This window comes from Bombyx mori, chromosome 23, assembly GCF_030269925.1.
Source record: "Bombyx mori chromosome 23, ASM3026992v2".
Taxonomy (NCBI): domain Eukaryota; kingdom Metazoa; phylum Arthropoda; class Insecta; order Lepidoptera; family Bombycidae; genus Bombyx; species Bombyx mori.
The window spans coordinates 2597092-2613273 of record NC_085129.1 but is presented as its reverse complement, the minus strand read 5'-3'; the positions used below and the strand labels follow the sequence as shown (position 1 = coordinate 2613273).

General features: G+C 37.0%; 1 protein-coding gene across 1 annotated transcript; it reads left to right on the top strand.

Annotated features, from left to right (window-relative positions):
• The first annotated feature begins 6528 nt into the window (after positions 1-6528).
• LOC101743592 (serine/threonine-protein kinase PAK 3) lies at positions 6529-16156 on the top strand. The gene is made up of 2 exons (XM_038019283.2): positions 6529-7426; positions 10270-16156. The coding sequence occupies exons 1-2, from the start codon at positions 6724-6726 to the stop codon at positions 11061-11063; spliced, it is 1497 nt and encodes a 498-aa protein (XP_037875211.1). The 5' UTR covers positions 6529-6723; the 3' UTR covers positions 11064-16156.
• Positions 16157-16182: the final 26 nt, after the last annotated feature.

Below are 16182 nucleotides of genomic sequence, written 5' to 3'. Positions count from 1 at the left end.
CGGTAGGTACCACCACCCCGCCTATTTCTGCCGTGAAGCAGTAATGCGTTTCAGTTTGAAGGGCGGGGCAGCCGTTGTAACTATACTGAGACCTTAGAACTGATATCTCAAGGTGGGTGGCGCATTTACGTTGTGGATGTCTATAGGCTCCAGTAACCACTTAATACCAGGTAGGCTGTGGGCTCCTCCACCCATCTAAGCAATAAAAAAACAACCTTTTTCTTCTGTGTCCGTTCCCTCACTAATAAGGATCGTGCCTAGTGCCATGTATGAGTTTTCTACCTTTATTTCTGCCCTGCGCTAGTGCTATAGACAATTGTAAAGTTTTTCCTGTTGTCTCTAGAATACTTTTTACCCTCATGTTAGTATTTGGGCCCTGGAATGCATCCCCTACATTTGTTCCACGTTCAACTTCTTCTCCAATTCATGATCCAATCCAGTGCGATGTTAATGGTATAAAAAATTTAAAGTTTCTCCCCTATATAAATAAAAAGGATACACACATACACAAAATTGTAATATAATATTTTTTATATAGATTAATAATTAATTAATACTATTTTTGCTGTTTAATAGTGCGTTTTTAATTGTCATTATAAACACTGTTAATGTTTTCTTGTTAATGTTTTCTGTTCTGTTAGTGTTTGTTATGTTATTCGTCGATATTCGAATATCGTGCTAATTACCGTGTATTCCCACAGACACAGCCCATTGAATTTCTCATCGGACCTTAGTGGGTCGCGATTCCGATCCGATAGTAGATTTAACGAACAGCCAAGAATATTTTATATCGAAGAATAAAAAAAATCCCCCCTATCTATTCGCTGGTAGCCTAAGGCTTAGCTACGTGCGGACAAGTACCTGAGCTTACGTATTCATCCTGAGTGAATTTGTTAGCACTAGCCTTGGCAAGAGCAGTGCTTCGCGGAATTCGCATTTGGTAAACCTATTTGCGTTACGGACAATATATAAAAATAATATATCATACTATAACCCTATGGTAAGATTGGTCAGGCAGTAGGTATAATGATTTGGCTAATGTCACGGTGACCTTGATATCTTTGAACATACATTCAGGGGATTTGTCAGATGTGTGAAGGATATCCTATTTAACAATGGTTAGTTTCCCATATTTGTAATTTTATTTTTAATAGCCAAAGCTATGTAGGTACATTAATATGGAGTTGCTGAGTGCACATACCATTTAGATTGCAATCCAGATTAGATCTAGTACTTGTACGATTTAGCTAATATGTACTGTAGGATTGTAATTTGTTGTGTGCATCAATAAATTAAAAAAAAAAAAAAACCCGCCAAAAAGTTCACAAAACCGCTTATATTTTCATTTAATTCAATAGGGATGTACTAATTGCCTGGATCTATTCTTCGGCTATTACAAGGATGTTATGTAGTACCTAAAGTGTGCGATGTTGATGGCTGACAGCATGTTAACAGCGTCAGTAAACAGCGTCAGTAGTCAGCGTCATAATTTCAAACCATTTAGTCTGCTTCCTAAGCTGATGAAATTTGAATCAATAATCATTAATGTTATGAAGGCGAATGTGAGTTTGTGTATTACGCTTTCACGCCTTAACTTCAATTAATCGACATGAAATTTTGCAGACGCGTTATCAAGAGCATATCAAGAGATAAAAAAATGTGTGTTGTCGTGGGACACCGGATAGAAACGAAGCTCCTTATTATAAAAATAATAATTTTAAGTTCTATTCGAGGTATAAAAAAAATATTATTCGGGTATACATTTTTTATTATGATTTTTTTATTAATAAAAATAAAAATAAAACTACTTTTTATTTTATTCACAATTATTTATAAAAAATATTTAATGAAAATATGTTATTTTTTGTACGTTTTTGAGAGTCTTAACGACGAAAGGAAAGATCTTCCACCGAGCGGGTGACATTGCTCGGTAGATCGACGGTCCGATTGTTGTTGTTTTTTTTTTTTTCCTACCTAAGCTGAGAGCCTTGAGAGGCTATATCAGCGTAACCCTAACTTTTGTAGGTGAGCTCACGGGGCTCAAACCTGATGACCTTGCTAACACGAACCCTAGCAAGAGCCGTGCTTCGCAGAATCTACCACCGGATCGGAAACGCGACCCACTGAGAAGATCCGGCGAGAAACTCAGTGGGCTGTGTCTGGGAGTTAATTTACTCGTCGAGCCCTTCGTCGCAAGCGACGGGTTCGACGAGAACGGTGACCGGTGCTTGAAGTACCTAGAAGCACCGTTAGTGGATCGGGAGGATCCGAGGTGACGTGTTTTGGGCGACGTCGACTGCTTTCCATTCTGTCCGCAGGATCGGGAATGTCCGCCTCTGGGTCTGCGGAGGGACTTCGGTTCCCTCTGTATTCTGTACCGCATGTTCCATGGGGAGTGCTCTGAGGAATTGTTCGAGATGATACCGGCATCTCGTTTTTACCATCGCACCGCCCGCCACCGGAGTAGAGTTCATCCATACTACCTGGAGCCACTGCGGTCATCCACAGTGCGTTTCCAGAGATCTTTTTTGCCACGTACCATCCGGCTATGGAATGAGCTCCCCTCCACGGTGTTTCCCGAGCGCTATGACATGTCCTTCTTCAAACGAGGCTTGTGGAGAGTATTAAGCGGTAGGCAGCGGCTTGGCTCTGCCCCTGGCATTGCTGAAGTCCATGGGCGACGGTAACCACTCACCATCAGGTGGGCCGTATGCTCGTCTGCCTACAAGGGCAATAAAAAAAAAAAAAAAAAAAAAAAATGTAGTTACCGGCGGCCACGATGAGAGGGTTCTCGTGTCGTGCCGCTTTATCGAAGTGGCGCATGGACGCCGATTGAAGATACTTACTGATGGACTCTAAGTCCAGGTCGTCATGGAGGTCGACGTTCCTGACGAACCACGGGGCTCCGACGGCTATCTTGCAAAAACGGGATTGAATGATTTGGAATGTCTTTAAGTGAGTGCGGGCCGCGTGAGCGAACACTGCACTTGCATAGGTCATGACGGGGCGTATGCAAGTTTTGTAGAGTGTCACCTTATTTCTAAGGGACATTTTACTTCGCCTACATATCATCGGGTAGAGACGTCCTAGAATGAAGGCTGCACGGTCGCGTACCGTCTTGATGTGGGGGCGGAATGTCATCCTACTGTCGAGGGTGATGCCTAAATATTTGACCTTCGGGGCCCACGGTATGGGCTGGTCGAACATCGTGATTGGGCGAACGGCGGGGGCAGAGGTGTTGACGCGCCTAGTCGGGAGGGGGATGCTCAGCGTGGTGTTCGGAGGGCGACTCCTTTTGAAGAGCACCGCTGTGCTTTTCGTGGGGTTGATGTCGATGCGCCACTTCCGGAACCACTGTCCCATGGTGGTAGCTGCGGTCTGAAGTCGTCGATGAAGCAACGCCTTCTTCCTACACGAGTAGTAGATGGCGGTGTCATCGGCGAAGAGCGCCAGGTGGGTCTCCGGAGACCGGGGGGCCGATTGTTGTTCGTCGGAACTTGTATATATACGCTATATCTTGAAAATGTCGTAAGCGAGATTCAGGCAGCTGTCAATTATCTTGCGTTGTATGATGGCTACCCGCCACACTAGTTATTTAATAAACAGGGCAAGACACATATTGTACAATTTTATTAGTCTTAATAGCAAGCTCGATTACAGATTCAATTTTTTTAAATGCTAATGGAACAAGGTTTTTTATTACGAAAATAATGTTGCAACAGTCAATATAAGAAACTTGTATCATTAAATTCAATTAGAGCATCGGCCCTATGTCGCCATGTGGTCATTGATAAATAGACAAGTGAATGAATCAAACGATTGATCGAGAACTGTATTACAGAATAGAACCGTATAGTGTGATTGACCTTAAAATTTTCATAGAGGGAAATAATTAAGATACGCACACTCCATCTTGTAAACAAAATGTTTCTAAGCAGATTTATTGTTGCAAAATTTATTGTATCAAACAATATATTTTTTATTGCTTAGATGTGTGGACGAGCTCACAGCCCACCTAGTGTTAAGTGGTTACTGGAGCCCATAGACATCTACAACATAAATGCGCCACCCACCTTGAGATATAAGTTCTAAGGTATCAGTGTAGTTACAACGGCTGCCCCAACCTTCAAACTGAAACGCAATACTGCTTCATGGCAGAAATATGTAGGATGGTAGTACCTACTCGCGCGGACTCACAAGAGGTCCTACCACCAGTAAAAATATAACCTAGAAACTTTACTTTTTTAGAAAAACTTCCCCTACAATTGAAATTTGTTAATTTGTTTTTAAAACCCTCCGCATTGAGAATTATCGATGCAAGGAGGATGAAAACCAACATCTGCATGAAATGCTTGTTTTCCTGACATCGGCTATGCTACTTTACCGGGATTCAATTGAGCTCTCGTGAGTTCATGATGCTAACAATTTTTCTAAGTATGTCATGTCACCATATCTCAAGGTAAGCGGACTTTATTGTCGTTTCTGTCACTCAAAGGTCCTTCAACTCTTCTCCTGATCTAAAGAAATCGGTATCATATGGCACATAAAAATACGAACGAATACAGAACACTTCACTTATTTTAATCCGGCTTACGTATTATGACTGTATTCGACAAAATCAATGGCGTCTTGCAACACTTGGAAGTCGCGATCACTAAATTGGCTAAATTGAATTAATGAAAGGTCGTTGACGTGAGTCACGGAGTCACATTTTACTTGTGCACAGAAAATACACTAAATACGTGACACACCTGTACCTCAGCTGAGTTATAAGCCTTCAATATCAAGTGCATTAACTATGTTATAAACCACAAACACAATTTGCAAAATACATAATCGTAAACAAGATAATTTATAAAGGTCGATTTTGTTTTGAGTTTGTAAGAAGTTTAATTTAACAGAGCAAAGTTTATAAATCTTCTATATTTTTTGTTCAGAAATCTAAATGTAATAAATATTATGAATGTGAAAAATGGTATGTGTTAATTAATTTCAGACCGTAATTTAACGGATTTAGATGTAAATTTGCACAAAGTAGTTTGTGACCTATATTATATTCATATAGGATCCGCATAGGGGCTATTTTAAGGTAAATTACATAATCCTCCCCTCTCTCTGTCTCCCTCTCTCTCTCCCTCTCTCTGTCTCTCCCTTTTTCTCTCCCTGTTTTTTATAGCTTAAATGGGTGGACGAGCTCACAGCCCACCTGGTGTTAAGTGGTCACTGGAGCCCATAGACATCCACAACGTAAATGCGCCACCCACCTTGAGATATAAGTTCTAAGGTCTCAGTATAGTTACTACGGCTACCCCACCCTTCAAACCGAAACGCATTACTGCTTCACGGCAGAAATAAGCAGGGCGGTGGTACCAACCCGCGCGAACTCACAAGAGGTCCTACCACCAGTAACCTCTCCCTCTCTCTCTCTCTCTCTCTCTCCCCCTCTCTCTCTCTCTCTGAACATTCAATCAAATTCAAATACATCATTAAGAAAGTCGGTCTACCATGAAAACTTCTTGATGATCTTCCTATAGTAATTACAATCTCCAAAAATAATATTTATGGTAATGCGAGATGGCGTATTTACTTTAACATTTGCACAATGCACAGTCATATTCTAAGAGCCCACATCGCCTCGTCCTGTCCATTACATCGCTGGAACTTCACTCAAAATTATTTAATATTTTATTGTAAAATGGCAATTATATATGTATCCCTTAATTAACACTTAATAATTTAAAATAAAAAAGCTGAGAAAATCATGAAATTTTAAAAGGCAAAATAATCAGAACACGTATTCTTATTGCGTTAATGTAGGCAGACTTTAAAAACTCAAGATCATTGACGTTGCATTTTTTTCTTGGGATTTTGTCTTAATACTCGCTTATCGCTAATCCATACCCGTATTGCATTTTTTTCTTGGGATTTTGTCTTAATACTCGCTTATCGCTAATCCATACCCGTAATACTTTTGTAAAGAAACAATCATATTATGTTCCGGTTTGAATGCTAAAGAAACCATTAAGATTGAGCCTTCAATATTAAGATGAATAACATTATTTAAGTTGACACATCCATGAACTTTGTTATGTCCACGAGCCATTACGACCGTTTAATATCAATTAGGCCGTATACACATCCACTCTCTGAGGCTGTAAAAATATTCATGGTATTATAATATTTCAAATATATAGGTAGTTTCTATGTAAGAATGAATCATCTGAAATTCCTGTTTATCATCAGCAATATCCGTTGACAACATTATAATGTAACTTAATTTTGCTACCAACATTGAAATAATTATTAACGTTCCATTACTCAAGTTTCGTAGTAACTTTGAGCAATTATCACCGCTATTTTAAATTTCAGGTAATGGATAAAATAACAGTCTTACAACTTTGCAAGTTATTTGTTTGTGACTGTGTATTCAATATATTTTATAAATCAAATACAATGTTACTTTCCGAGATTATTTGGTAGTAAATGCGTAAAACGAACTGTGACTGGTTGCCGTCTTGCAATTGACATTTTGACTGTTTTTGACAGATGATAAAGTATCCTTCGTGCGAACGACCAATCCGTCCCAGAAAAGCCACTCCTATTATTGAATTTTAAAAAAACAAATCTGTATTGTGTCGCGAGAAATGTAGCTAAGTGTTCATTGAATGAAATCGTAAAAGTGAAATGGCCTAGTCGTATGTGAAGTGACCGAAATCAATCAAAATGAGTGGGCGATCGGGTCGTGGTGTGTTCGGGAAGCTTTTCTCTAAGAAGCAACACAAGGAACGAGATGAGAGAGCTACGGAGATCGGGATGCCTACAAACGTGAAACAACATCTACACGTTAGTAAAAATTCCGAGACTGGTATGTTAGAAGGTCTGCCAACGGCATGGCTGCGACTCATAAATACACAAATTACGGCGGCCGAACAAAGCGAAAACCCTGATGCTGCCATCCAGGCCGTGAAATTCCACATGTACACGATAAAAAAGGAAAAAGCGCAAGATGAACCATTCAAACCTTTTGTTACGCAAGAAGTCATTACTGAAGAGGATATAGAGATTGAGAAGCTTTTGGATCACAAGAAAGCACATCAAAGCCAGGATTCGGACCTGTCTATTGGCCAGAGCAGTGAGGAGGAAACTACACACTACAATGCACCTTCAGAAAGACAGACAATGCCCATATCTCCGTCCAAACACAGCCTTAAAAAGAAAGATGCACTAATGGACATGGCGGCTGTAGTCCAAGATTTGACACTCATTGGTGATGACAATGACGAAAGCCCAATGCTTCGGAAGAAGGAGCTGAGTTATTCTAAACTCTCCGATGAAGAAATATATGAAGAGTTGAAGAGAATCTGCAATAAGGATGATCCCTATGTTAGATTTGAAAAAATCAAACAACTTGGTGCTGGTGCTTCTGGTGAGGATCCACTGTTTTTTATTTTGTTCATATAAGCACTCATTGCATCAAAAGAGTTTGTACTTTAATAATGGTGTAAATGTAACTGTTGAATTACACCGAAAAAACATTAATAATATAATGTTCCATCAAATACCAAACTAAATGTATTAAATGTGACCACAATTAGTGTAGTGCTTTCAAAAAAATATAACCGACAACTCTTCGTAAGAACCTCATAGCCTAAAAATAACTTTTAATTAGTATGTAATTCATTTTTGAAACAATAGAAACAAACAATCCTGACAATTCTTTTTGTTTGGTTTTTGGCCTTCCTTATTAAATGCCCTTGAAATTTTTTAATAATTCATAGTTAGCTTGTAAAGTATCAATATTTATATAATTTATTGTTGGCTTATAAAGTATCAATTTAATAATTAGTGTAAATGTCAAGCAAACAATCCATGTTATGAGGTTGTTGAAGGTTATGAATGGATGGAAGGTTATGTATCACAAATTGCATAACTCTTCTTCTTTGATAGATAAAACGCTTAAAAACTAATCTTTCATTGTGTGTGTTAAAATATAGTGACTTCCGAGCTATATTTTGTGTTACTAACAATAAATGCTAACTTTCAAAATAGAATGTAAGTTTAATCCTTTTTAGATTTGTAGACCCATTGAAGTTTATGTAATTTAATAAAGTGTAGGCAGCTACATTCATTTCTTTGGAAGAAAAATTAGCTTTACAGGAATTTAATTAATTTATAATATTATTACAATTATGTCATAGGAACATACAGGATGCAAGGAGACCCACTCAAAGCCAAAAACATATGAATACTTAATAATAGAATATGAATTAGTTCAAATTGTGTTCCTTTGCATGGCAGTAAATACCCTGTAGAAATGAGCTTCTTAGCATTACCTATCAGCTATCACATCCTGCAAAAAAAATTGTATTCTTCTGGCATAATTGATTCTATAATTCCACTTCCACCAAAATTATTCAGTTTACAAATAACTTTTTTCAAATTTACAAATTCATACATTCAATTTTATTTAAAACAAGAACGAGTAATCTTTATTGATAGTAATTAGTAACACACTATATTTATATTGCACATAATGTTACTGACTTTATTGTGTGTGACAGATAAGAATTTACAGTTTGTTAACTTTGCAACACAAATCTTGATTTAACCTTCAAACTAAACTACACCATTGTTTTTACAAAAAAAATAGACGCAATGCTACTGCAATCAATCTGTGAGAATTTAACATTTCAGCTTTATATACACAGAACTAGGTTAATCTTTTTATTAAAAGCTTGCCTCTGGCCAAGTACCTCAACTATTTGACAAAAAGCTATTTTTCTATTCTTTATTCTTTCTTTAAAATTCTTTCATCTGCTAGTTAACTCCATACACTACAAACCCTACTGGCTTTACTTGTTGCCATAGCAATAAAAAAAATGTTTCAGATCATGTTTATGAAATATAAAATATCATTATATATTTGGGCATAGGATTACTATTGTTTGAATGATAATAATATTCCAGTCTTAAGTGTCAAATTGAAAAGTTGCACATACATGTGGTACACTTATATAAAGTAGGCCTTGTGTTTGCGTACCCATTATGATAATAATAACATATTTGTGTACCACCTATGTTAAAAATTACAGATAAAGTGACCTTAAAAATTGAAAGAATCTATACATGCCTTATCTAATCAATCTTAACAGTTTCAATTGTAAATATTTTAACACTGACTGTGTGAATTCTAAATTTATCTTGGCGTTTCCAGTACACCCTTGATGTATACATTGTATGGAAATTAGTCTCAGGCTTATGAATAAAATGTAAATATTTACTCTGCAGCACAGAAGTTGGAGCTTAGGTATTTTTAGAAACCAAAAGCTGATATTTTAGTTCAAGAATAAAAGCAAATGTAATCGGATCATTTTAAAAACAAAGAGAAAGATATAAAATCTGAGTTAAGCATTAAAAATTGTTTTCATTATTAATGAGAGAAGTATTAAAATGTACATATTATAATATATAGGCATCAGATGTATCTACAAGAAAATCATATTTCATTGAGAGTTCTCAATTCCTCCATTTTTATTTGAAGTCAAATAACAATAAGGTTAATCCAATTTAAATTGTCATTGTTTGAAGACACAGTACCAAAAAATGGTTAATAGGTATTTTTGCATTCCTCCATTCTTATCATAAACTAACATTGAATGACCAATAAGTTCATGAAGTACAGACTTACATGTCACTTGGTTTTGTGTTTATGATGAGGGGGTGTCGTGCTAGAATTATTTATTTATGCTATTGGTACCAGAAACACAGAATAAGAAAATGCATAAACCATGAAAACCTTATGTTTCCACAAAAAAAAAAACTAATTAAATTCTAAATCAAACACACACGTCATGATCATTAACTGCTCAGCCAACCAAGGTCAATAGAGGCATTTGAGTATTATTTTTTATATATCTAATCCACCATCATTATTTAAACTTCATTTTTATGCTTAGTTGGAATCAGTAGCTTTATGAAACATATTTGGTATTTCAAATTTGAGAGTAATTGTTGTTGTATAAATATCCAAACTGAAAAAGTTAAAAAAAAACCATAATTCTCGTTTTTAATCATACTATCTGGATCTGTCAAATAAAAGTGTAAAACTATGAAGAAAAAAAACTAAAGAAATAATAAGATTTATTACCATATATTCCTAATTTCGCTTTTAGGCTTTCTAATTAATTTTGGTTTGATAACTAATGAAATGTTCTATACCAAATAACATTGGTTTTTCTTTGATAATAACATATTAAATTTCTTTTTAAGGTGTCGTGTTCATTGCCATAGACAGCAAAGACAATTCAAGAGTCGCCATAAAGGACATTGACCTAACAAAACAGTCCAAGAAGGAATTAATACTCAATGAAATCAACGTACTCAAGGGGTTCCACCATAAGAACCTTGTGAATTTCCTTGACGCATTCCTAAGCTATGATCATTTGTGGGTTGCCATGGAACTTCTCGATGGAGGTTCTCTCACGGACGTCGTAACTGAAGTGGTCATGAAAGAAGGACAGATAGCTGCTGTGTGCCGGGAAACCCTGCAGGCCGTCGCTTTCCTCCACTCTAAAGGTACAATCCATAGGGACATTAAATCCGATAATGTCCTACTCGGAATGGATGGGACCGTCAAAGTAACTGATTTCGGTTTCTGTGCGAACATCGTTGGTGATGAGAAACGACAGACCATGGTCGGCACGCCGTATTGGATGGCGCCCGAAGTGGTTACCAGGAAGCAGTACGGGAAGAAGGTGGACGTTTGGTCCCTTGGTATAATGGCGATCGAAATGATCGAAGGCGAACCGCCATACATGAAAGAGACGCCTTTAAGGGCGCTGTACCTGATCGCGGCTGTCGGGCGCCCGAAAATACCACGTTGGGGAGAGCTGTCCCCGAAATTCCAGGACTTCTTGGATAAATGCCTCCAAGTTGACGTGGACATGAGAGCATCCGCCGAAGAATTACTAGAACATCCCTTCCTGGAGTGCGCAATGGAACTGAGGACTCTTACGCCCCTCATCAAAGCCGCCCAGAAAATATTGCACAAGTGCTACGATTAAAACCGGTAATTGATTTTTGCCCCGTTGCGTGTTCCACAATACGGAATATTCAAGTTTTATAGTGTTTTACAAAACTTTGCTACGTATTATTATACATTTTTTTTGTAAGAATTTTTCAAATTGGTGCCAATTTCTTTTATTTTTAAAGAACGACGTATAAGTTTTGTTCGAATTGCCAAAATTAATGAGATTCATCTAAGAATCTTGAATGTTCATTTTGAATCGAAACCTGTAGATTTTTTTTAACAATAACCAATAAGTCACGTTCGGGTTTTTCTTATCACTGGCCCGTGATATGATATCTCCTAATAGATATTGTTAAAATACGTCACATTAAACATCTAACAGCCTGGCCACGGGACATTCGCCGATGCGAATATTCGCGCGGTGCGAACGGCGAAGCGTCTAGCGACTAAAACAAGCGCATAGAAATGTACCTAACAAGCCACGCGCACCGGCGACCGGCGAAGCGACCGGCGGAATGTACCGAGCGAATCGCGCGATGCGGCGGGCGAGCAAAACAAATGCATGAATACGGACGGCGCGAGCCACGGAGTCGAGCGGTAGTCGCGGCGAATAGTGCAGTGATTAAATGAGTTTAGTTGTTTTCGCCGCGAAAAATTAACGCCGAAATTTTTATATTTTTTATTTATTTTTTATTTATTTTTTATTTTATATTTTTAAAGTCGTCGTGGCCTAACGGACGTCCGGTGCAATCGTGTTGAGCGATGCACCGGTGTTCGAATATCAGGCGGGTACCAATTTTTGTAATGAAATACGTACTCAACAAATGTTCACGATTGATTTCCACGGTGAAGGAATAACATCGTGTGATAAAAATGAAATCTTCAAAATAATAATTTGCGTAATTACTGGTGGTAGGACCTCTTGTGAGTCTACACGGGTGGGTACTACCACCCTGCCTATTTCTGCCGTGAAGTAGTAATGCGTTTCGGTTTGAAGGGTGAGGCAGCCATTATAACTATACTTGAGACCTTAGAACTTATATCTCAAGGTGGGTGGCGCATTTACGTTGTGGATGTCTATGGGCTCCAGTAACCACTTAACACAAGGTGGGCTGTGAGCTCGTCCACCCATCTAAGCAATAAAAAAATAAAATAGCTGAAATACTAGCTAGACCAGCTATTTGGAAGTCTAGCCACCCAAAGTATTTCTCGTACTTCTTGTGGAATTCTCCATCTATAGGTATACTCCGATTCTTATTCAAATCATGTACTTCACAATCTTTTCCAAATAATAGGTCCTGAACCAAAAAACTATTAATTTGTAAGCAATATCGAGATAATTTCGATATAGACATTTCGCTGTCGGACTTCCTTACTAGTCGCGGCGGCGAACGTGAGTACCCGTGGCCTGCAAACGGTGCTGCGCGAATGGTCGCCTCGCCCACCGCTTCGCTGTTCGCACCGCCGATCCCCGTGGCCAGGCCGTAAGGCGGCGAAATAAACAAGGAATCTACCTAAAATCATGTACAACAAGATGCCATAATCAAAAGTAATATTACAATAGTTCAATAAAATCGATTTCATAAAATATTTAATATAATTCTGAACGTTTCCCTCTTTTTATTTAACATCGACAACTTTGTATATCTTATCGCCTACGCTGGTTGCCGACGATAAGTAAGATATCGTTTGCTTTATTCTTTATAAATTCGATGGAACTATTTAAAAAAAAAAAAAAAACCGTTTAGGTGCATGTAATAGGAATTAAGAAACATTAATTGGGTATTTGACTGAAATAAGTACGTTTAGTTACTGAGAACTTTCTAGAAATTCTAAAAATATCAAAATCTGAAATCGACTTTCAAAATTAAATTCACTGAATGATATTCGAATATTAAATGTATTTTTCCCCCCAATATTGTACACGGGATAAAAAGTCTTGTATTCAGTCGTAAAATGGCAATAATAAATCAGACTTTTACGCGATGCTATTTAGATATCGCTTCTACACGAATATTTGTACAAGTAACAAACTCCGTAAAATGAAGTCAGATACCCGAAACACCAAAAATGTACATAAATGAAATCGTATTTTTAGCTAGTCTTATTTTTGTATCAGTTTTATATTTAAAAAAAAAAAAGTATTTTTATATTTCATAGATTATAATTATTTTTACGTTTACAACCAAATAGAAATGTAATGGTTCAGGTGTCATTTTTTCGACAAAACCTTTTTTTTTTTTCGTTCACACATTCCTCTTTGAAATATTATGCATTTTACTTTCACGAATTCATTGACTTCTCACAAGACTGTTTTAATGTATTTGATAAAAAAAAAAGCGTTATAATTTTACAAATTAAACATTCTACAAATTCATATATTTTTAAGTTTATTATTATTATGTAATGTTCATTTCCTATGTAATTTTACGTTTAATAGTATTTATGTAATACGCAACGAATTATTTGTACATGTACGTACGTACCTTAGAAGTGCGCCAAGTATTTTTTTGAAATACCGCCAAAATCTGTCTTTGTCTCATGAATTAAAATAAAATTTGATCACCAGCGGCAGGGCGTGGTATGGGACTATCCTTGTAGACGTCAAAGGGTAGATTAGTGAGAATTATAATGCAATTACGTTCTAGTATTTAAAACGAAATTATTCGTCAGTTTGCCTATCTATACAAATAAAAAAGTTAAAATTTATGAATTTAAAACATTTATTTCTTTATTTAACTTTATGCACAAAAGCACAGTGGTGGAACTAATGCCTGAGGCATTCTCTACCAATCAACCAAGGATGCTGTAGAGTCCAGTGGTAGGTGCATCATGAAAGCCTCAAGTTGATTGAATATTGCCGCGTTAAAAAGTCTCTGATATTGAAGTCGCCAAGTCGTCTACGCCTCGCTAATTGTCATCTCAAATCGAAATAAACTTTAGAGAGAGTATTATTTATTGTACGCCAAAAAAAAACCAATGCGAAACATTAAATACTTAACAGTACAATTGGCGGTCTTTATCGCTAAGAGCGATCTCTTCCAGACATAAACTTTATAAAATATATTGAACAATAACTCAAAAATCATTTGTTTCCGTATCAACATTTTTTTTTTATATATGCACTACCGAATAACAAGGAAATTAACTACGACTTTAATACGTGCATGTATTTCCCTGTACGCTGTGTATCGTGTCACCGGGCTGTTGGTAAAAACTTTATTTGGCGTCAATCTGAGGATATTTTAAGCTACATTGACGTATAACCATTCAGTTTTCCCGCTCAACCTAAGATCGCATCCAATCGCCGAAATCGCCGGTTTTCGAGGTTATGAGGAAAATATAGGAAAGTCAACTTGGTTGTTGCTATATGCTAATATGCTTTGCTGCAGTTTACCGTTGGTAGTAAACTTATTTATATTATTTTCCGTTAATATTATTTTCTATTCTATCAGTATTAAACTCTACATCGCTTATATGAATCGGATCACTATACATACCCAAACCGCGAACCTTTAAATACGAACAATAAAGAGTACCTATGATGTGTGCATCAAAATAGATTAATGATCAAATTTTAATTTTCCTTCATCGACGAAGACCCTTGCATTTGGAGTTACACGAAAAAAAAAAGTGAAATCTTGTTATTTGTCAACAAGCGTTCAAAGCAGTCGTGAAAAAACGATTTATGAGTCTTTTTTTTTAAAGTTTCATTGAATTCCCGTTTTTTTTCACAATTCCTGGGGAATCTTCAATATCTTAAACTGTCATGGTGTCTTTATTTTAATTATTTCACCGGCTTTGTGTATTCACTGTGTAATAGAGTACCAAATGTGCCTGCTTGATGGAATGTAGGTAGTTATAAGTTAAGTTTAAGCTTTAACAGAATACGCGACGGTTGTGACGTATATTCTAATCGAGTTTATGATGTGTTCACGTCATACATACTAACTGTCTGATCTTTGCTCTTTGGTATGAAACAGCGAATAGAGTTCACTTTAAACTTTTACTATGATAATTATCGAAGGGAATATCTTGAATTCAAAGTGTATAATTTTTTATATCTAAGACCCAAATTAATTCCGAAAACATAGTTTCGAGACGTTTCCAAATGTAGATCGCAACTTTGAATAGATTCGGTGCTATGCTTGATAAATTAAATATATAATCACAAAATTGTTCATAAGGCGCTATATATAAACTTTATTGATCGAGTGTAAATTATGAATGAACATGAAATTTGTGGGTGACGAGTAATCGAGCTTCGTTCTATCAAAGGTTAAGGATTTAGGTACAATTAGTTTGAATTGTCTCAAGTCTATGATCAAAAGTTGGAATGAAAATGGCATAGATGTAGTAGTAACTACTCATGTCGCGTTCTGTGAGAACAGTTAGTATGAACTGAACCTCATTATGACTTCTGTGCTTAATGCGAGTTTTTTAACGTTCTCAAATAGCGTTTTTTTTCTTTTCTTACCTAAGCTGATAGCCTTGAGTGTCTATATCAGCGTAGCCTAAACTAGTAGGTGAGCTCACGGGGCTCAAACCTGATGACGTTGCTAACACGAACCCTAGCAAGAGCCATGCTTCACAGAATCTACCACCGGATCGGAAACGCGACCCACTGAGAAGATCCGGCGAGAAACTCAGTGGGCTGTGTCTGAGGGTTTATTTACTCGTCGAGCCCTTCGTCGCAAGCGACGGGTTCGACGAGAACGATGACCGGTGCTTGAGGTACCTAAAAGCACTAGTGGATCAGGAGGATCCGAAATGACGTTTTGTCTCGATAGCGTAAAAGTTAACTCAAATTTGTATGGAGTTGGAACGTTTGCCAACTTTTGCCGCTAGGGGCGCTGTTCCAACTGCATACAAATTTAAGTTAATTTTAACTCTATCGAGAACGTTAATAAACTCGCACTAAGCACATTGGTCCCCTATAATAGGATAATACGCAATGTGACGTCACAATAAGTTTCATCCCTTATGTTATAACTGAGTCGCGCAACGAACCACTGTATGCTAGATACGCTGTAGTACATAAGTTATATATTATACACACACCAATGACACTTTTTGAACGTTATATCGATATAATATTTGCCTATTAAATTATTTTTGTAAAATGGTTTTTTGGGTTTTTATTTTTCATTCTC

Bases quoted from the DNA above. Each gene is read 5' to 3' on its own strand.
- LOC101743592 (XM_038019283.2), top strand. From the start codon at position 6,724: ATGAGTGGGCGATCGGGTCGTGGTGTGTTCGGGAAGCTTTTCTCTAAG. The intron at 7,427-10,269 runs GTGAGGATCCAC...TTTCTTTTTAAG, and splicing joins ACTTGGTGCTGGTGCTTCTG to GTGTCGTGTTCATTGCCATA.